Source organism: Oncorhynchus nerka, linkage group LG18 (genome assembly GCF_034236695.1).
Source record: "Oncorhynchus nerka isolate Pitt River linkage group LG18, Oner_Uvic_2.0, whole genome shotgun sequence".
NCBI classification, from domain to species: Eukaryota; Metazoa; Chordata; class Actinopteri; order Salmoniformes; family Salmonidae; genus Oncorhynchus; species Oncorhynchus nerka.
In genome coordinates this window covers 14,302,530-14,325,029 of record NC_088413.1, presented here as the reverse complement: position 1 = coordinate 14,325,029, position 22,500 = coordinate 14,302,530, and the positions used below count along the sequence as shown (strand labels likewise).

Sequence of the window (22,500 nt, the reverse complement as noted above, 5' to 3'; positions counted from 1 at the left end):
ACACACACACACACACACACACACACATAGGGTTCTAACCCAGCCACCTGTGAGATGACAGTGCTAATATTACCCCTCCTGCAACACACCATCAAAGACAAGCATACACACGGCTTTACCCAGGGGGCCGTGGGAGGAGATAAACACTGCCAACATCAGCCCCTCCCCGACACACAAACATGTTTCTTTTCCATGTGAGTCAGTCCGATAAGCCCGGTGCTGTTTGATAGACCGTCTGGTTCCGTAGAAATCTTTAAAGACCGGTTTTATTTCAAGGGTCAAGTGGGACAACATATGTAAAAAGACACAGCAATATGAATAACGGGTAGGTGGTCGACACACCTTTCTGTTTCCCTGCATATCCTCCCTTTCCTGCCTCTTTCTCCTCGGACACAGCAATATGAATAACGGGTAGGTGGTCGACACACCTTTCTGTTTCCCTGCCAATCCTCCCTTTCCTGCCTCTTTCTCCTCGGACACAGCAATATGAATAACGGGTAGGTGGTCGACACACCTTTCTGTTTCCCTGCCAATCCTCCCTTTCCTGCCTCTTTCTCCTCAGTCTTTCACATCCTCTCCTTCTCTCTCACAAATATCTCTGCATTTCGTTCCCTTCTCTTTCTTGCTCTTTGCTTCTTCAGTCTACATCCACTCTTTCTCCTATTATCCTGTTTTCCTTAATATAAACCTCAGTCCCTCTCCTCTCCATCAGTCTCTTTCTCGTTCAGTCCCTCTCTCCTCCCTCAGTCCCTCTCTCCTCTCCCTCAGTCCCTCTCCTCTCCCTCAGTCCCTTTCTCGTTCAGTCCCTCTCTCCTCTCCCTCAGTCCCTCTCCTCTCCCTCAGTCTCTTTCTCGTTCAGTCCCTCTCTCCTCTCTCCTCCTCCTCAGTCTCTTTCTCGTTCAGTCCCTCTCTCCTCGCTCCTCCTCCTCAGTCTCTTTCTCGTTCAGTCCCTCTCTCCTCTCCCTCAGTCCCTCTCCTCTCCATCAGTCTCTTTCTCGTTCAGTCCCTCTCTCCTCCCTCAGTCCCTCTCTCCTCTCCCTCAGTCCCTCTCCTCTCCCTCAGTCTCTTTCTCGTTCAGTCCCTCTCTCCTCTCTGCTCCTCCTCAGTCTCTTTCTCGTTCAGTCCCTCTCTCCTCTCTCCTCAGTCTCTTTCTTGTTCAGTCCCTCTCTCCCCTCTCCTCTCCCTCAGTTCCTCTCTCCTCTCCCTCAGTCCCTCTCTCCTCTCCCTCAGTCCCTCTCTCCCTCAGTTCCTCTCTCCTCCTCCTCAGTCTCTTTCTCGTTCAGTCCCTCTCTCCTCTCCCTCAGTCCCTCTCCATCAGTCTCTTTCTCGTTCAGTCCCTCTCTCCTCTCCCTCAGTCCCTTTCTCCTCTCTCCTCCTCCTCAGTCTCTTTCTCGTTCAGTCCCTCTCTCCTCTCCCTCAGTCCCTCTCCATCAGTCTTTTATCGTTCAGTCCCTCTCTCCCCTCTCCTCTCCCTCAGTCCCTCTCTCCTCTCCCTCGGTCTCTTTCTCATACCTGACACCCTACCTGACACCCTAGACCCACTCCAATTAGCTTACCGCCCAAATAGGTCCACAGACGATGCAATCTCAACCACACTGCACACTGCCCTAACCCACCTGGACAAGAGGAATACCTATGTGAGAATGCTGTTCATCGACTACAGCTCGGCATTCAACACCATAGTACCCTCCAAGCTCGTCATCAAGCTAGAGACCCTGGGTCTCGACCCCGCCCTGTGCAACTGGGTACTGGACTTCCTGACGGGCCGCCCACAGGTGGTGAGGGTAGGCAACAACATCTCCTCCCCGCTGATCCTCAACACGGGGGCCCCACAAGGGTGCGTTCTGAGCCCTCTCCTGTACTCCCTGTTCACCCACGACTGCGTGGCCATGCACGCCTCCAACTCAATCATCAAGTTTGCGGACGACACAACAGTGGTAGGCTTGATTACCAACAACGACGAGACGGCCTACAGGGAGGAGGTGAGGGCCCTCGGAGTGTGGTGTCAGGAAAATAACCTCACACTCAACGTCAACAAAACTAAGGAGATGATTGTGGACTTCAGGAAACAGCAGAGGGAACACCCCTATCCACATCGATGGATCAGTAGTGGAGAGGGTAGCAAGTTTTAAGTTCCTCGGCATACACATCACAGACAAACTGAATTGGTCCACTCACACTGACAGCGTCGTGAAGAAGGCGCAGCAACGCCTCTTCAACCTCAGGAGGCTGAAGAAATTTGGCTTGTCACCAAAAGCACTCACAAACTTCTACAGATGCACAATCGAGAGCATCCTGGCGGGCTGTATCACCGCCTGGTACGGCAACTGCTCCGCCCTCAACCGTAAGGCTCTCCAGAGGGTAGTGAGGTCTGCACAACGCATCACCGGGGGCAAACTACCTGCCCTCCAGGACACCTACACCACCCGATGTTACAGGAAGGCCATAAAGATCATCAAGGACATCAACCACCCGAACCACTGCCTGTTCACCCCGCTATCATCCAGAAGGCGAGGTCAGTACAGGTGCATCAAAGCTGGGACCGAGAGACTGAAAAACAGCTTCTATCTCAAGGCCATCAGACTGTTAAACAGCAATCACTAACATTGAGTGGCTGCTGCCAACACACTGTCATTGACACTGACCCAACTCCAGCCACTTTAATAATGGGAATTGATGGGAAATGATGTAAATATATCACTAGCCACTTTAAACAATGCTACCTTATATAATGTTACTTACCCTACATTATTCATCTCATATGCATATGTATATACTGTACTCTAGATCATCGACTGCATTCTTATGTCACTAGCCACTTTAACTATGCCACTTTGTTTACTTTGTCTACATACTCATCTCATATGTATATACTGTACTCGATACCATCTACTGTATGCTGCTCTGTACCATCACTCATTCATATATCCTTATGTACATATTCCTTATCCCCTTACACTGTGTATAAGACAGTAGTTTTAGAATTGTTAGTTAGATTACTTGTTGGTTATCACTGCATTGTCGGAACTAGAAGCACAAGCATTTCGCTACACTCGCATTAACATCTGCTAACCATGTGTATGTGACAAATAAAATTTGATTTGATTTGATTTTGATTCAGTCCCTCTCTCCTCTCCCTCAGTCTCTTTCTCCCTCAGTTCCTCTCTCCTCCTCCTCAGTCTCTTTCTCGTTCAGTCCCTCTCTCCTCTCTTTCTCTTTCGGTCCCTCTCTCCTCCTCCTCTCTCTCAGTTTCTCTCCCGCTCTATCCTCGGGCGGCAGCCACAAAGGCCCCAATTTTAATAAATCGGCTTCTTTATTGGTGCTGAGTGCTGCTGGCATAGGGGGAAGAGGAGGAGTGGGTAACCGTAGGCATATCATGAACAAGAGAGGAGAGAGAGACAGAGACAGAGAGACAGAGAGAGAGAGAGAGAGAGAGAGAGAGAGAGAGAGAGAGAAATTGGTTACGGACTGGGAGTGTGTCTGTTTAAAGGGAGAGAGAGAGAGGGAGTGTGTCTGTTTAAAGGGAGAGAGAGAGAGAGAGTGAGAGAGAGAGAGAGGGAGTGTGTCTGTTTAAAGGGAGAGAGAGAGTGAGAGAGAGAGTGAGAGAGAGAGAGAGAGAGAGAGAGAGAGAGAGAGAGAGAGAGAGAGAGAGAGAGAGAGAGAGAGAGAGAGAGAGAGAGAGAGAGAGAGAGAGAGAGAGAGAGAGAGAGAGAGAGTGAGAGAGAGAGAGAGAGAGAGAGAGAGAGAGAGAGACAGAGACAGAGAGAGAGAGAGAGAGAGAGAGAGAGAGACAGAGAGAGAGAGAGACAGAGAGTGAGAGAGAGAGAGAGAGAGAGAGAGAGAGAGAGAGAGAGAGAGAGAGAGAGAGAGAGAGAGAGAGAGAGACTGTCTGTTTAAAGGGAAAGGGGGAGGGGGAAGCAGAGGGTGTACACACACCTCCATCTCTAATGACAGTAATTCACTGGTCATGAGCTAATGGGTTTATCCCCTCCTCTTAAAGGGCCAGCACCACGTTTAACTGCCGCTCGCCTCCTCTCCTCTCGATAACACACTGAAGCACACACTCCTTCTGAAGCACACACACACACACCGTTTAGCTAACACAAACACAAAGACTTCCACTCAGACAGTCACTTTGCATTCAACATAGTATTAGCATTTAGCAAGCTAACCAAACCTTAACCGCTAGCTACTAACTACACGGTAGCTCAACGGCAGAGCTCGACAACTGAGGTTGGTTTAGCGCCTTATCATTATCAAGCTGTGATGGATTGACACCCTATTGAGTAGCCAGCTGCTACGCTAACCACCAGGCTAGGTTAGCCAAACAAATAGCCCCAGCTAGCCGCTATCCTAGTAGTGGGAGAGGCACTCCCATCTGAGCTCAACTGTGACGGATGGGGATATGAAGTACGGATTCGTTAAGCCTAGCGTCGGCGCCCTAAATGACCAACCGATAGACTATCAGGGAGGGAGGAGAGGAAGAGGAGGGGGGAGAGAGGGAGAAGAAGAGGCTGCTGCTGCTTGTGGTGCAAAGACATCAATACCTTTCACCATTTTCCTATTGCCTATTACTGTAGCTAGTTACTGGGCCAACCGCTGCTCCTTCTAGGAGTTTAAAAAATAATCAAGGTTCTAGAATCATAATGTTTCCATGACGAACTGTCAGTTAGAGAGAGAGAGACGGATCCTCTCACCTTGGGCTCATTTTTAAAACTGGATTCCTGACTGAAAAATGTAAACTACTGTTTGGATCTACGTGCAGTTACAGTAGACAGAGGAGAGAGACAGACAGAGAGAGATGTGTGTTCACCAGCTAGCTCTCCTCTCTCCAAACAATAACCACAACCGTTGAGGCCTTGTGTTGAGAGCATCGTTGTCTGAGATGCTTGTCTTAGCGTTGCAAATGGGGCTTCCATTTCTCAATCCACCCTGTACAATGAACCATTATAGGAAAAAAAACAGAACCAAAATGGACACCAGTTTCACCAATTCCACATTGTACAAAGCTCAACCAGAAGACAAGATGGCTCCCATTCTGCACAGTAATCACCACTATTCACACTGTAAAAGTGTATCCAGAAAAACAACCAGAGCCATAATGGTGCTCCAATCCCACACAGTAAAAAGCTCTACACAAACTAAACCAGAGCCAAAATGGGTTTCTGCTCCAGTTTCACCAATTCCACATTACAAAGCCTGCAACAGATCCAAAATGGCATCCGTCCTACCTGTCCGTGGGGCTGCATGGCGCTGTAGGGCATGCTCTGGTTCAGCACCTTCTGCTTCATCAGCAGCATCCTCTTCTGCTCCTCGCTGAGGTGAGCCGTCTGGCCCGGGATTGGTCCCTGGGTCTGGCCTGGCCCCGCCCCCTGCACCCCTCCCTGTTGCATGTATGGGGGCATCATGGGGTTCTTGACCTGTGATCCCATGGGCGGGGTCATCCTCTGCCCCATGTGATCGACCCCCATCGTGCTGAAGTGACTCAGCGGCTTTGTGTTGTTGTAGGACAACATGGCTGCCGTTTGCTGTTGTTGTAGTTGTTGTTGTTGTTGTTTAGAGAGGGTGTTCTGTTGGGCGCCCATGTTGTTTGTCTGTTGTTGTTGTTGACTTATCATGCCCATGTGGTTGTGGGGGTTCTGAGGGAGGTAGTTGTTCATGGGAGTTTTGGGGCCGTTGCTCGAGGTCATCCCAGCCACCAGGGGGCCCTGTTGGCCAGGGTTGAAGGCTTGAGGTGGGTACATCATCGGGCTGTTGGGCTTGTCCTGCTGGTTGAAGGCTTGAGGTGGGTACATCATCGGGCTGTTTGGCTTGTCCTGCTGGTTGAAAGGAGCAGAGGCGTAGGGGCTGGTTGGAGCTCCGGCTGGGGACCAGTTAGCCTGCTGCTGTTGCTGCTGTTGTTTCTGCTGCTGCATTAGCTTAGCGCGCTGCTGTGCCGCCATCGCTTTCAGTTGCTCAGCAGGCGACAGTTCAGAGGTCACCGGCCCAGGCCCTTGGATTCCAGTGGGGACTCCAGGGCCATTGGATCCTGTACCCGCCTGGCCCACACCTTGGCCTGGGTTCATCATAAATCCATTCCCTGGTCTGGGGCCAGCCTGCGTCTGGGCCTGGGTGGGCGTCTGCGGCGACCGGGCCACACAGTTGGGGAGAGGGGAGCCTGAGGCCATGGCGACCTGTGGGGACTGCTGCAAAGGCTGCTGGGGCGGTGTTCCGTTGGCGGCGGTGGCAAACTGAGGGCCCGAAGACGACGGCCGGACCTGAGGGGAGGGAGGCCATTTCATTTGGTTATTTAGAAATCATAACATTACAGAAGACAGCTACATTTCATATACCAGAGTAACATGGACAACATACTGTAATCACAGGCAGTAGAGGCACTATCACATTTCAATCACATCGTATTCAGACAAGACCACAATCACATCACATCATATTCAGACAAGACCACAATCACATCATAATCACATCACATCATATTCAAACCAGACCATAATCCCTTTCTTTCTTCCACATCTATTCTGACGAACGTTATGGGTCCTATTTTTTCAGCATGAGGAAAGACTCCGACATACACAAAGACGCAGGTTCAAACGGGTGGTGGAATATGATGATTTCAGTGAGACTGCTTATAACAGCGCCACCTACGGGCCACTAGGTGACATTATGTTTGACCATGTTACTTCATGGCCTCTAGTTTCTGTGTGACGAATTTGAAAAGAAAAAGAAAAAAGAAAAATTCTATGCTTGAGTTATTTGACCATGTCCATTTTATTTTTAAGAATCTAAGAATCATTTGACAGCCAGTATTTAACCTCTTGGTGTTAGGGGGCAGTATTTTCATTTTTGGAAAAAAAACGTTCCCGATATTTTGTCAGGAAAAGATGGTAGAATATGAATATAATTGACAGCTTTGGGTAGAAAACACTCTCTAACATTTCCAAAACTGTAAAAATATTGTCTGTGAGTATAACAGAACTGATGTTGCAGGCGAAAGCCTGAGAAAAATCCAACCCGGAAGTGCCCCAGGTTTTGAAAGCGCTGCGTTCCAATGACTCCCTATATGGCTGTGAATGTACCATCAACGAGCTTATGCTTTCTACGTATTCCCCAAGGTGTCACAGCATTGTGACGTAGTTTTACACATTTCTGTTGAAGAATAGCCGTATGGGGGCACGTTGCGTAAGTGGTCACATGGTGGCTCCGAGAGAGATTCTCGAGTAAAATACAGAGGTAGCCATTACTCCAATCGGTCCTAGTGAAAAATGAATTGTCCCGACGGATATATTATCGAATAGATATTAGAAAAACACCTTGAGGATGGATTCTAAACAAAGTTTGCCATGTTTCTGTCGATATTCTGGAGCTAATTTGGAATATTTTTCGGCGTTGTGGTGACCGCAATTTCCGGCGATTTCTCAGCCAAACGTGAAAAACAAACGGAGCTATTTCGCCTACAAAAATAATATTTTGGGTAAATGTTTAATTTGGCTGTCTACCTGGGAGTCTCGTGAGTGAAAACATCCGAAGTTCATCAAAGGTAAACGATTTAATTTGATTGCTTTTCTGATTTCCGTGACAAGGTTGCCTGCTGCTAGCAAGGCATAATGCTATGCTAGGCTATGAGAGAGAGAGAGAGAGAGAGACAGAGAGAGAGACAGAGAGAGAGACAGAGAGAGAGACAGAGAGAGAGACAGAGAGAGAGACAGAGAGAGAGAGAGGAGAAAGAGAGAGAAACAGTGAGAGCGAGAGAGAGAGAGAGGAGAGAGAGAGAGAAAAGGTGAGAGGAGAGAGGAGAAAGAGAGAGAAAAGGTGAGAGAGAGAGAGAGAGAGGAGAGAGATGAGAGAGAGAGAGAGAGAGAAAAGGTGAGAGAGGAGAGAGAGAAAAGAGAGAGAGAGAGGAGAGAGGAGAAAGAGAGAGAGAAAAGGAGAGAGAGAGAGAGAGAGAGAGAGAGGAGAGAGAGAGAGAAAAGGTGAGAGATGAGAGAGAGGAGAAAGAGAGAGATGAGAGAGAGGAGAAAGAGAGAGAAAAGGTGAGAGATGAGAGAAACAGTGAGAGCGAGAGAGAGAGAGAGGAGAGAGATGAGAGAGAGGAGAGAGAGAGAGAAAAGGTGAGAGGAGAGAGGAGAAAGAGAGAGAAAAGGTGAGAGATGAGAGAGAGGAGAGAGAGAGAGAAAAGGTGAGAGAGGAGGAGAAAAAGAGAGAGAAAAGGTGAGAGAGAGGAGAAAGAGAGAGAGAGAGAGAAAAGGTGAGAGAGGAGGAGAAAAAGAGAGAGAAAAGGTGAGAGAGAGGAGAAAGAGAGAGAGAAAAGGTGAGAGCGAGAGAGAGGAGAGAGATGAGAGAGAGATGAGAGAGAGAAAAGGTGAAAGAGAGAGTACCGCTATAAAGAACAATAGGGTTTGCTGTGAACCCCTAATAAACCAAGCCAAAAGGTACCTGTGGGGAACCCATGGGGACTTGTGCCGCCCCCTGCGCTTGGTTCGTCTGTTGATGAGCCACTGTGGCCATGGGAGGCGGGTCCTGCGGTACCGGGGTCTGATTGGCCGGCCTGGTAAACTCTGCTTCCTTCTTCTCCTCAAAGTCTTCATTGAAGAGGTCCTGCATGTCGTCTTCCGGCACCGTATTGGCCAGCTCATCAATCAGCTCCTGCCACTCCTGGTCATTCAGGTTGATGTCCGAAAACAGCTTGTTCTGATTGGACAAGGACGTGTCCGACGACTCAATCCCTCCCCCGTCGTCGAGCGGCTCCTGTTTCAGGTCTTTGAGGAGTCCGAAGCCGTCGTCCAGGTCTAAGGAACCGTTGAGCTTGACGTTGGGGAGATCGCCGTTGAGCTTGACGTCAGCCGGGCGACCTGAGCCCAAGCCGCTGCCAGCGTGGTTGCCATGGCTACCATTGCTGCCGGGACCGGAGTTACAGTTGTTGACATTCACGTTGTTATTGTTGTTGTTGACGCTGGGGTTGTTGGGGTTCCCGGTGACTCCCAGTAAGGGCTTGATGTCCATCTGGTGGAGCGGGGAAATGGGGGGGGCGTTGTTGGGGAGGCCCGGGAGAGAGTCCAGCCCGCCCGATCCTGGTCCGTCTTTCCGTAACCTCTTGGTGGTCGGGGAATAGCTCCCGTCGCAGATCCCGTTCTGGTCACCATTGAGGGGCGAGCGTGCGCTGTCCAGTTTCCTCTTCACCGTCTCCTGGAGCTGTGGGACAGGGAAACAGGAAGTGTCAGAGGCCATTTTGGATCTGATGATCAGAAGATATGTTAGCGTGTGAAAACGTCCTGGGATAACACCTGTACCTGCACATTTCCCAAGTCAGAGCCTATTTAATACATTTCAATGGCACTCACATCAAGTACCACAACTGGACAACTTTACATTACATTCAAATGAAATTAACCCTGGGGCGGCAGGGTAGCCTAGTGGTTAGAGTGTTGGACTAGTAACCGGAAGGTTGCAAGTTCAAACCCCCGAGCTGACAAGGTACAAATCTGTCGTTCTGCCCCTGAACAGGCAGTTAACCCACTGTTCCTAGGCCGTCATTGAAAATAAGAATTTGTTCTTAACTGACTTGCCTTGTTAAATAAATAAATTAAAATTAAAATCACACGTTAGTTCTGACATGTCTCTTATCGTCGAATGAGGTTATGGTTAAGTCCAGATAAATAAAGGAAAACATATTTCTTCATAACTGTTTGCTGAGTTGAGAAAAAACGCGAGAGAGAGAGAGAGAGAGAGAGAGAGAGACAGAGAGACAGAGACAGAGACACAGAGACAGAGAGAGACAGAGACAGAGAGAAAGAGACACAGAGAGACAGAGACAGAGAGAGAAAATGTGAGAGAGGAGAAAGAGAGAGAAAAGGTGAGAGAGAGGACAAAGACTATACAAACTGATGGAAAGTGGTGTTGGGGGTAAAACATACGACATTATAAAATCCATGTACACAAACAACAAGTGTGCGGTTAAAATGGGCAAAAAACACACATTTCTTCACACAGGGTTGTGGGGTGAGACAGGGATGCATCTTGAGCCCCACCCTCTTCAACATATACATCAACGAATTGGCGCGGGCACTAGTACAGTCTGCAGCACCCGGCCTCACCCTACTAGAATCTGAAGTCAAATGTCTCCTGTTTGCTGATGATCTGGTGCTTCTGTCACCAGTCAAGGAGGGCCTACAGCAGCACCTAGATCTTATGCACAGATTATGTCAGACCTGGGCCCTGACAGTAAATCTCAGTAAGACCAAAATAATGGTGTTCCAAAAAAGGTCCAGTCACCAGGACCACAAATACAAATTCCATCTAGACACCATTGCCAGAGAGCACACAAAAAACTATAGATACCTTGGCCTAAACATCAGCGCCACAGGTAACTTCCACAAAGCTGTGAACGATCTGAGAGACAAGGCAAGAAGGGCCTTCTATGCCGTCAAAAGGAACATAAAATTCAACATAACGATTAGGATCTGACTAAAACTACTTGAATCAGTTATAGAACCCATTGCCCTTTATGGTTGTGAGGTCTGGGGTCCGCTCACCAACCAAGAATTCACAAAATGGGACAAACACCAAAATGAGACTCTGCATGCAGAATTCTGCAAAAATATCCTCCGTGTACAACGTAGAACACCAAATAATGCATGCAGAGCAGAATGAATTAGGCCGAATCCCACTAATGATCAAAATCAAGAAAAAAGCCGTTAAATTCTACAACCACCTAAAAGGAAGTGTTTCCCAAACCTTCCATAACAAAGCCATCACCTACAGAGAGATGAACCTGGAGAAGAGTCACCTAAGCAAGCTGGTCCTGGGGCTCTGTTCACAAACACAAACACACCCTACAGAGCCCCAGAACAGCAGCACTATTAGACCCAACCAAATCATGAGAAAACAAAAAGATAATTACTTCACACACACAAAAAACAGAGCAAACTAGAATGCTATTTGGCCCTAAACAGAGAGTACACAGTGGCAGAATACCTGACTACGGTGACAGACCCAAACTTAAGGAAAGCTTTGACTATGTACAGACTCAGTGAGCATAGCCTTGCTATTGAGAAAGGCTGCCGTAGGCAGACATGGCTCTCAAGGGAAGACAGGCTATGTGCTCACTGCCCACAAAATGAGGTGGAAACTGAGCTGCACTTCCTAACCTCCTGCCCAATGTTGACCATATTAGAGACACATATTTCCCTCAGATTACACAGATCCACAAATCCAATTTTGATAAACTCCCATATCTACTGGGTGAAATTCCACAGTGTGACATCACAGCAGCAAGATTTGTGACCTGTTGCCACAAGAAAAGGGCAACCAGTGAAGAACAAACACCATTGTAAATACAACCCATATTTATGTTTATTTATTTTCGCTTGTGTACCCTTAACCATTTGTACATCGTTGCAACACTGTATATATACATAACATGACATTTGTAATGTCTTTATTGTTTTGAAACTTCTGTATGTATAATGTTTACTGTTAATTTGTATTGTTTATTTCACTTTTGTATATTATCTACCTCACTTGCTTTGACAATGTTAACACGTTTCCCATGCCAATAAAGCCACTTGAATTGAATTGAATTGAGAGAAGGGCAGAGAGAGACAGAGACAGAGAGAGAGAGAGAGAGAAACAGAGAGAGAGAGAGAGAGAAAGAGAGAGACAGAGAGCGTAAAGCTAAACCTCTATTAGCAATCACAGCAGGCTCATTTAGTGCCGTTTTCTGAGAAAAAGGGAGAGATCAGAGGAGTGTGCTTTAGTGTTTAGAGTTCCCCCTTTCATTATCATAATCAACTGGCAGGCAGAAGGAGAGACGGAGAGAGAGAGGGAGAGAGAGAGAGAAAGAGAGGGATGGAGAGAGAGAGAGAGAGGGATGAGAGAGAAAGAGATAGGGATGGAGAGAGAGAGAGAGAGAGAGGGATGGAGAGAGAGAGGGATGAGAGAGAGACAGAAAGGAGAGAGATAGAGCGAGAGAGAGAGAGAGAGAGAGAGAGACAGAGGAGACAGAGACAGAGAGACAGAGAGATGTGGTGGGACAACAACACCTCTAGACAGAGAGAGATGTGGTGGGACAACAACACCTCTAGACACAGAGAGATGTGGTGGGACAACAACACCTCTAGACACAGAGAGATGTGGTGGGACAACAACACCTCTAGACAGAGAGAGATGTGGTGGGACAACAACACCTCTAGACACAGAGAGATGTGGTGGGACAACAACACCTCTAGACACAGAGAGATGGGACAACAACACCTCTAGACAGAGAGATGTGGTGGGACAACAACACCTCTAGACACAGAGAGATGTGGTGGGACAACAACACCTCTAGACACAGAGAGATGTGGTGGGACAACAACACCTCTAGACACAGAGAGATGGGACAACAACACCTCTAGACACAGAGAGATGTGATGGGACAACAACACCTCTAGACACAGAGAGATGGGGTGGGACAACAACACCTCTAGACACAGAGAGATGGGACAACAACACCTCTAGACAGAGAGATGTGGTGGGACAACAACACCTCTAGACACAGAGAGATGGGACAACAACACCTCTAGACAGAGAGGTGGGACAACAACACCTCTAGACAGAGAGATGTGGTGGGACAACAACACCTCTAGACACAGAGAGATGTGGTGGGACAACAACACCTCTAGACACAGAGAGATGTGGTGGGACAACAACACCTCTAGACAGAGAGATGTGGTGGGACAACAACACCTCTAGACAGAGAGATGTGGTGGGACAACAACACCTCTAGACACACAGAGAGATGTGGTGGGACAACAACACCTCTAGACACAGAGAGATGGGACAACAACACCTCTAGACAGAGAGATGTGGTGGGACAACAGCACCTCTAGACACAGAGAGATGGGACAACAACACCTCTAGACAGAGAGGTGGGACAACAACACCTCTAGACACAGAGAGATGGGACAACAACACCTCTAGACAGAGAGGTGGGACAACAACACCTCTAGACACAGAGAGATGTGGTGGGACAACAACACCTCTAGACAGAGAGATGTGGTGGGACAACAACACCTCTAGACAGAGAGATGTGGTGGGACAACAACACCTCTAGACACAGAGAGATGTGATGGGACAACAACACCTCTAGACACAGAGAGATGGGACAACAACACCTCTAGACAGAGAGGTGGGACAACAACACCTCTAGACACAGAGAGATGGGACAACAACACCTCTAGACAGAGAGGTGGGACAACAACACCTCTAGACACAGAGAGATGGGACAACAACACCTCTAGACACAGAGAGATGGGACAACAACACCTCTAGACACAGAGAGATGTGGTGGGACAACAACACCTCTAGACACAGAGAGATGTGGTGGGACAACAACACCTCTAGACACAGAGAGATGTGGTGGGACAACAACACCTCTAGACAGAGAGATGTGATGGGACAACAACACCTCTAGCCAGAGAGATGTGGTGGGACAACAACACCTCTAGACAGAGAGATGTGGTGGGACAACAACACCTCTAGACACAGAGAGATGTGGTGGGACAACAACACCTCTAGACACAGAGAGATGTGGTGGGACAACAACACCTCTAGACAGAGAGATGTGGTGGGACAACAACACCTCTAGACAGAGAGATGTGGTGGGACAACAACACCTCTAGACAGAGAGATGTGGTGGGACAACAACACCTCTAGACACAGAGAGAAGAGAGAGAAGGAGAGAGAGGAGGAGAAATGATATGAAGAGAGAGAGGAGGAGAGAGCGGGGGAGAGAGCGGAGGAGAGAGGATATGAAGAGAGAGAGAGGAGAGAGGATATGAAGAGAGAGAGAGAGAGAGAGGTTATGAAGAGGATATGAAGAGAGAGAGAGGAGAGAGGATATGAGGAGAGAGAGAGAGAGAGGTTATGAAGAGGATATGAAGAGAGAGAGGAGAGAGAGAGGAGAGAGGATATGAAGAGAGAGAGAGAGAAATCGAGAGAGAGGATATGAAGAGAGAGAGGATATGAAGAGAGAGAGCGGAAGAGAGAAGATATGGAGAGAGGATATGAAGGAGAGAGCGGAGAGAGGAGGAGAGAGAGAGAGGAGGAGAGAGCGGAGGAGAGAGGAGAGGAAAGAGGATATGAAGAGAGAGAAGGAGAGAGGAGGAGAGAGAGAGAGGAGGAGAGAGCGGAGGAGAGAGGATATGAAGAGAGAGAGAGGAGAGAGGTTATGAAGAGGATATGAAGAGAGAGAGAGGAGAGAGGATATGAAGAGAGAGAGAGAGAGAGAGAGAGAGAAGGAGAGAGCAGAGGAGAGGATATGAAGAGAGAGAGAGAGAAGGAGAGAGGATATGAAGAGAGAGCGAGAGGAGGAGAGAGCGGAGGAGAGGATATGAGGAGAGAGCGGAGAGAGGAGGAGAGAGAGAGAGGAGGAGAGAGCGGAGGAGAGAGGAGAGGAAAGAGGATATGAAGAGAGAGAAGGAGAGAGGATGAGAGAGAGAGAGGAGGAGAGAGCGGAGGAGAGAGGATATGAGGAGAGAGCGGAGGAGAGATGATATGAAGAGAGAGAGAGAGAAGGAGAGAGGATATGAAGAGAGAGCGAGAGGAGAGAGGAGAGAGGATATGAAGGAGAGAGGAGGAGAGAGAGAGGAAAGAGGATATGAAGAGAGAGGAGAGAGCAGAGGAAAGAGGATATGAAGAGAGAGAAGGAGAGAGGAGAGAGAGAGGAGGAGAGACATTTACATTTACATTTAAGTCATTTAGCAGACGCTCTTATCCAGAGCGACTTACAAATTGGTGCATTCACCTTATGACCTCCAGTGGAACAGTAGTGCATCTAAATCTTTTCAGGGGAGGGGGTGAGAGGGATTACTTTATCCTATCCTAGGTATTCCTTAAAGAGGTGGGGTTTCAGGTGTCTCCGGAAGGTGGTGATTGACTCCGCTGTCCTGGCGTCGTGAGGGAGTTTGTTCCACCATTGGGGGGCCAGAGCAGCGAACAGTTTTGACTGGGCTGAGCGGGAACTGTACTTCCTCAGTGGTAGGGAGGCGAGCAGGCCAGAGGTGGATGAACGCAGTGCCCTTGTTTGGGTGTAGGGCCTGATCAGAGCCTGGAGGTACTGAGGTGCCGTTCCCCTCACAGCTCCGTAGGCAAGCACCATGGTCTTGTAGCGGATGCGAGCTTCAACTGGAAGCCAGTGGAGGGAGCGGAGGAGCGGGGGTGACGTGAGAGAACTTGGGAAGGTTGAACACCAGACGGGCTGCGGCGTTCTGGATGAGTTGTAGGGGTTTAATGGCACAGGCAGGGAGCCCAGCCAACAGCGAGTTGCAGTAATCCAGACGGGAGATGACAAGTGCCTGGATTAGGACCTGCGCCGCTTCCTGTGTGAGGCAGGGTCGTACTCTGCGGATGTTGTAGAGCATGAACCTACAGGAACGGGCCACCGCCTTGATGTTAGTTGAGAACGACAGGGTGTTGTCCAGGATCACGCCAAGGTTCTTAGCGCTCTGGGAGGAGGACACAATGGAGTTGTCAACCGTGATGGCGAGATCATGGAACGGGCAGTCCTTCCCGGGAGGAAGAGCAGTTCCGTCTTGCCGAGGTTCAGCTTGAGGTGGTGATCCGTCATCCACACGGATATGTCTGCCAGACATGCAGAGATGCGATTCGCCACCTGGTCATCAGAAGGGGGAAAGGAGAAGATTAATTGTGTGTCGTCTGCATAGCAATGATAGGAGAGACCATGTGAGGTTATGACAGAGCCAAGTGACTTGGTGTATAGCGAGAATAGGAGAGGGCCTAGAACAGAGCCCTGGGGGACACCAGTGGTGAGAGCACGTGGTGTGGAGACGGATTCTCGCCACGCCACCTGGTAGGAGCGACCTGTCAGGTAGGACGCAATCCAAGCGTGGGCCGCGCCGGAGATGCCCAACTCGGAGAGGGTGGAGAGGAGGATCTGATGGTTCACAGTATCGAAGGCAGCCGATAGGTCTAGAAGGATGAGAGCAGAGGAGAGAGAGTTAGCTTTAGCAGTGCGGAGCGCCTCCGTGATACAGAGAAGAGCAGTCTCAGTTGAATGACTAGTCTTGAAACCTGACTGATTTGGATCAAGAAGGTCATTCTGAGAGAGATAGCGGGAGAGCTGGCCAAGGACGGCACGTTCAAGAGTTTTGGAGAGAAAAGAAAGAAGGGATACTGGTCTGTAGTTGTTGACATCGGAGGGATCGAGTGTAGGTTTTTTCAGAAGGGGTGCAACTCGCTCTCTTGAAGACGGAAGGGACGTAGCCAGCGGTCAGGGATGAGTTGATGAGCGAGGTGAGGTAAGGGAGGAGGTCTCCGGAAATGGTCTGGAGAAGAGAGGAGGGGATAGGGTCAAGCGGGCAGGTTGTAGGGCGGCCGGCCGTCACAAGACGCGAGATTTCATCTGGAGAGAGAGGGGAGAAAGAGGTCAGAGCACAGGGTAGGGCAGTGTGAGCAGAACCAGCGGTGTCGTTTGACTTAGCAAACGAGGATCGGATGTCGTCGACCTTCTTTTCAAAATGGTTGACGAAGTCATCTGCAGAGAGGGAGGAGGGGGAGGGGGAGGAGGATTCAGGAGGGAGGAGAAGGTTGCAAAGAGCTTCCTAGGGTTAGAGGCAGATGCTTGGAATTTAGAGTGGTAGAAAGTGGCTTTAGCAGCAGAGAGAGAAGAGGAAAATGTAGAGAGGAGGGAGTGAAAGGATGTCAGGTCCGCAGGGAGGCGAGTTTTCCTCCATTTCCGCTCGGCTGCCCGGAGCCCTGTTCTGTGAGCTCGCAATGAGTCGTCGAGCCACGGAGCGGGAGGGGAGGACCGAGCCGGCCTGGAGGATAGGGGACATAGAGAGTCAAAGGATGCAGAAAGGGAGGAGAGGAGGGTTGAGGAGGCAGAATCAGGAGATAGGTTGGAGAAGGTTTGAGCAGAGGGAAGAGATGATAGGATGGAAGAGGAGAGAGTAGCGGGGGAGAGAGAGCGAAGGTTGGGACGGCGCGATACCATCCGAGTAGGGGCAGTGTGGGAAGTGTTGGATGAGAGCGAGAGGGAAAAGGATACAAGGTAGTGGTCGGAGACTTGGAGGGGAGTTGCAACGAGGTTAGTGGAAGAACAGCATCTAGTAAAGATGAGGTCGAGCGTATTTCCTGCCTTGTGAGTAGGGGGAAGGTGAGAGGGTGAGGTCAAAAGAGGAGAGGAGTGGAAAGAAGGAGGCAGAGAGGAATGAGTCAAAGGTAGGCGTGGGGAGGTTAAAGTCGCCCAGAACTGTGAGAGGTGAGCCGTCCTCAGGAAAGGAGCTTATCAAGGCATCAAGCTCATTGATGAACTCTCCGAGGGAACCTGGAGGGCGATAAATGATAAGGATGTTAAGCTTGAAAGGTCTGGTAACTGTGACAGCATGGAATTCAAAGGAGGCGATAGACAGATGGGTAAGGGGAGAAAGAGAGAATGACCACTTGGGAGAGATGAGGATCCCGGTGCCACCACCCCGCTGACCAGAAGCTCTCGGGGTGTGCGAGAACACGTGGGCAGACGAAGAGAGAGCAGTAGGAGTAGCAGTGTTGTCTGTGGTGATCCATGTTTCCGTCAGTGCCAAGAAGTCGAGGGACTGGAGGGAGACATAGGCGGAGATGAACTCTGCCTTGTTGGCCGCAGATCGGCAGTTCCAGAGGCTACCGGAGACCTGGAACTCCACGTGGGTCGTGCGCGCTGGGACCACCAGATTAGGTGGCCGCGGCCACGCGGTGTGGAGCGTTTGTATGGTCTGTGCAGAGAGGAGAGAACAGGGATAGACAGACACATAGTTGACAGGCTACACAAGAGGCTACGCTAATGCAAAGGAGATTGGAATGACAAGTGGACTACACGTCACGAGTGTTCAGAGAGTTAAGCTTACGTAGCAAGAATCTTATTGACTAAAATGATTAAAATGATACAGTACTGCTGAAGTAGGCTAGCTGGCAGAGGCTGCGTTGTTGACTAAGTAGGCTAGTTGGCATTGGCTGCGTTGTTGACACTACACTAATCAAGTCGTTCCGTTGAGTGTAATAGTTTCTACTGTGCTGCTATTCGGGGCTAGCTGGCTAGCTAGCAGTGTTGATTACGTTACGTTGCGTTAAAAGAACGACAATAGCTGGCTAACTAACCTAGGAAGTCGCTCTAGACTACACAATTATCTTTGATACAAAGACGGCTGTGTAGCTAGCTATGTAGCTAGCTACGATCAAACAAATCAAGCCGTTGTACTGTAATGAAATGAAATGAAAAATGTGATACTACCTGTGGAGCGAAGCGAAATGCGACCGGATTGTTGAGTGCAGAAGTTCAGAGCGGAGGAGAGAGGATATGAGTAGAGAGCGGAGGAGAGAGAGGATATGAAGAGAGAGAGAGAGGAGGAGAGAGAGAGGAGAGAGCGGAGGAGAGAGGATATGAAGAGAGAGGAGGAGAGAGAGAGGAGAGAGCATATGAAGAGAGAGGAAGAGAGAGGAGGAGAGCGGAGGAGAGAGCGGAGGAGAGAGGATATGAAGAGAGAGAGAGAGGAGGAGAGAGGATATGAAGAGAGAGAGAGAGGAGGAGAGAGCGGAGGAGAGAGGAAAGAGGATATGAAGGAGAGAGAGGAGGAGAGAGAGAGGAGAGAGCATATGAAGAGAGAGGAGGAGAGAGGAGGAGAGCGGAGGAGAGAGCGGAGGAGAGAGGATATGAAGAGAGAGGAGGAGAGAGAGAAGGAGAGAGAGGAGGAGAGAGGATATGAAGAGAGAGAGGAGAGAGGGGAGGAGAGAGGGTATGAAGAGAGAGGGGAGGAGAGAGGATATGAAGAGAGAGGGGAGGAGAGAGGGGAGGAGAGAGAGAAGGAGAGAGAGGAGGAGAGAGGATATGAAGAGAGAGGGGAGGAGAGAGGATATTAAGAGGGGAGGAGAGAGAAGGAGAGAGAGGAGGAGAGAGAATATGAAGAGAGACGGGAGGAGAGAGAAGGAGAGAGAGGGGAGGAGAGAGAAGGAGAGAGAGGGGAGGAGAGAGAAGGAGAGAGAGGAGGAGAGAGAGGGGAGGAGAGAGAGGAGAGAGGATATGAAGAGAGAGGAGAGAGGATATGAAGAGAGAGAGGAGGAGAGAGAGAGAGAGGATATGAAGAGAGAGGAGGAGAGAGGTTATGAAGAGAGAGCGGAGGAGAGAGCAGAGGAGAGAGGATATGAAGAGAGAGGAGGAGAGAGCAGAGGAGAGAGGATATGAAGAGAGAGAAGGAGAGAGAGAGAGAGAAGGAGAGAGAGGAGGAGAGAGGATATGAAGAGAGAGGAGGAGAGAGCAGAGGAGAGAGGATATGAAGAGAGAGAAGGAGAGAGAGAGAGAAGGAGAGAGAGGAGGAGAGAGAGAGGAGGAGAGAGGATATGAAGAGAAGGAGAGAGAGAGAGAGAGAGAGAGAAGGAGAGAGAGGAGGAGAGAGGATATGAAGAGAGAGGGGAGGAGAGAGAGGAGGAGAGAGGAGGAGAGAGAGAGGATATGAAGAGAGAGGATGAGAGAGGATATGAAGAGAGAGGAGGAGAGAGCAGAGGAGAGAGGATATGAAGAGAGAGAAGGAGAGAGAGAGAGAAGGAGAGAGAGGAGGAGAGAGGATATGAAGAGAGAGGAGATAGCAGAGGAGAGAGGATATGATGAGAGAGAAGGAGAGAGAGAGAGAAGGAGAGAGAGGAGGAGAGAGAGAGAGAGAAGGAGAGAGAGGAGGAGAGAGGATATGAAGAGAGAGGAGGAGAGAGGATATGAAGAGAGAGAGGAGGAGAGAGAGGAGGAGAGAGGATATGAAGAGAGAGGGGAGGAGAGAGAGGAGGAGAGAGGATATGAAGAGAGAGGAGGAGAGAGGATATGAAGAGAGAGCGGAGGAGAGAGCAGAGGAGAGAGGATATGAAGAGAGAGGAGGAGAGAGAGAAGGAGAGAGGATATGAAGAGAGAGAAGGAGAGAGAGAGAGAAGGAGAGAGAGGAGGAGAGAGGATATGAAGAGAGAGGAGGAGAGAGCAGAGGAGAGAGAGAAGGAGAGAGGATATGAAGAGAGAGGAGGAGAGAGCAGAGGAGAGAGGATATGAAGAGAGAGGAGAGAGAGAGAGAAGGAGAGAGAGGAGGAGAGAGGATTTGAAGAGAGAGAGGAGGAGAGAGAGAAGGAGAGAGGATATGAAGAGAGATGGGAGGAGAGAGCAGAGGAGAGAGGATATGAAGAGAGAGGAGAGAGCAGAGGAGAGAGGATATGAAGAGAGAGAAGGAGAGAGCAGAGGAGAGAGAGAAGGAGAGAGGATATGAAGAGAGAGGAGGAGAGAGCAGAGGAGAGAGGATATGAAGAGAGAGGAGAGAGAGAGAGAAGGAGAGAGAGGAGGAGAGAGGATTTGAAGAGAGAGAGGAGGAGAGAGAGAAGGAGAGAGGATATGAAGAGAGATGGGAGGAGAGAGCAGAGGAGAGAGGATATGAAGAGAGAGGAGAGAGCAGAGGAGAGAGGATATGAAGAGAGAGAAGGAGAGAGAGAGAGAAGGAGAGAGAGGAGGAGAGAGGATATGAAGAGAGAGGAGGAGAGAGAGGAGGAGAGAGAGGAGGAGAGAGGATATGAAGAGAGAGAGGAGGAGAGAGAGAAGGAGAGAGAGGGGAGGAGAGAGAGAAGGAGAGAGGATATGAAGAGAGAGAGATGGAGAGAGAGGAGGAGAGAGGCTGACAGTTGACAGTTTCATTGTTCACAGTCACTTATTACAGAGACACCTTCCTCATATGTCTCAGTCATTAAGTCCAGGATGAGAAGAGGAACACACACACACACACACACACACACACACACACACACACACACACACACACACACACACACACACACACACAAACTAAAGAGCAAGGGGACAGTGCACTGTCTTTATGTATTTATATCCCCCCCATCCCCCCACCCACCCACCCACTCACCCACTCACCTACCTACCCACCCACCCACCCACCCACCCACCCACCCACACCAGAAAGACATAAAGTCCAATGTCTTTGTCTTCTCATAGGAACCACATTTATCTAAATCATTCCTGATCCTTCCCATTAGATTCCAGCTCAGTGACTTCTCCATTTGTCTCTGTCTACACACTGCTACTACACTGTGTGTGTGTGTGTGTGTGTGTGTGTGTGTGTGTGTGTGTGTGTGTGTGTGTGTGTGTGTATTCCTGGCCAACGTCTCCTTGTTATTCAGCTGGAACACCAGACTAAATATTCAGATTGTGTTTGACCCTGAGCTAGACACACACAGTGCAGCAACAACAACACACACACTCAGATGTCTGTAGAGGGAGCTTTGAGGTAAGAGGTGTGTGTGTAGAGGGAGCATTGAGGTATGAGGTGTGTGTGAGGGAGAGTGTGTGTAGAGGGAGCATTGAGGTATGAGGTGTGTAGAGGGAGCATTGAGGTATGAGGTGTGTAGAGGGAGCATTGAGGTATGAGGTGTGTGTAGAGGGAGCATTGAGGTAAGAGGTGTGTGTGTAGAGGGAGCATTGAGGTATGAGGTGTGTAGAGGGAGCATTGAGGTATGAGGTGTGTAGAGGGAGCATTGAGGTATGAGGTGTGTGTAGAGGGAGCATTGAGGTAAGAGGTGTGTGTAGAGGGAGCATTGAGGTAAGAGGTGTGTGTAGAGGGAGCATTGAGGTAAGAGGTGTGTGTGAGGGAGCATTGAGGTAAGAGGTGTGTGTAGAGGGAGCATTGAGGTAAGAGGTGTGTGTAGAGGGAGCATTGAGGTAAGAGGTGTGTGTAGAGCACATATGTCAGAGTCAAGGCCCGCGGGCCACATCCGGCCCGCAAGAAGGTTTTTTACGGCCCCTGGGATGATCTTGATTTATTATTAGAACCGGCCCGCAGCAAGCCGGCAGCCCGCAGATCTTTTACACGCACCAATACTACATTTCCCACAATGCAAAGGTGACGCACCGAGCAGTAGGCTGCTTCATTTCAATATTTATTGGCACAGCAGTCGTCAGCATCACAGTAAAATTAACTTTCAGATACCCATCAAAAATGGCAAAACGGAAGGTGGATACTGAGAACCGGGGGTTTCAAACAAGGTGGGAGTCGGAGTATATGTTCACGAAGGTAGCTGGAAAACCTGTGTGTCTTCTGTGTGGAGAAAGTGTGGCGGTACTGAAAGAGTATAATCTGAGACGACATTATGAAACGAAACACGCGGACAAAAACAAGAATATGGACATGGAACAAAGGCTACAAAAGGCAGAGGAATTAAAACGAGGCCTCAAATCTCGACAGGCTCTGTTCAAAAAAGCCAAATCACAAGGCCAGGCTGCTGTCAAGGCCAGTTTTATTTTGGCAGAAGAGATCGCTAAATCAGCCCGGCCATTTACGGAGGGGGATTTCATCAAAAACTGCATGATTAAAGTTTGTGACGAAGTTTGCCCAAAAAAGGCAACTCTTTTTAAATGTGAGTCTGAGCAGAAACACCATTGCCGAGAGAGTAGACCAGTTGTCCATCAATCTAAAAGAGCAGCTTGTGAAAAAGGGAAAA

General features: G+C 49.4%; 1 protein-coding gene across 1 annotated transcript in view; it reads right to left on the bottom strand.

Annotated features, from left to right (window-relative positions):
* Window positions 1-4,687: 4,687 nt before the first annotated feature.
* maml3 (mastermind-like transcriptional coactivator 3) overlaps window positions 4,688-22,500 on the bottom strand; it is a 132,592-nt gene continuing 114,779 nt past the window's right edge. Inside the window, exons 2-3 of the mRNA XM_065003546.1 lie at window positions 8,434-9,189; window positions 4,688-6,257 (exon numbers count right to left, since the gene is read on the bottom strand). Of these exons, the coding sequence (XP_064859618.1) occupies window positions 5,142-6,257; window positions 8,434-9,189 (1,872 nt within the window). The 3' untranslated portion in view covers window positions 4,688-5,141. The remainder of the gene's footprint in view (window positions 6,258-8,433; window positions 9,190-22,500) is intronic.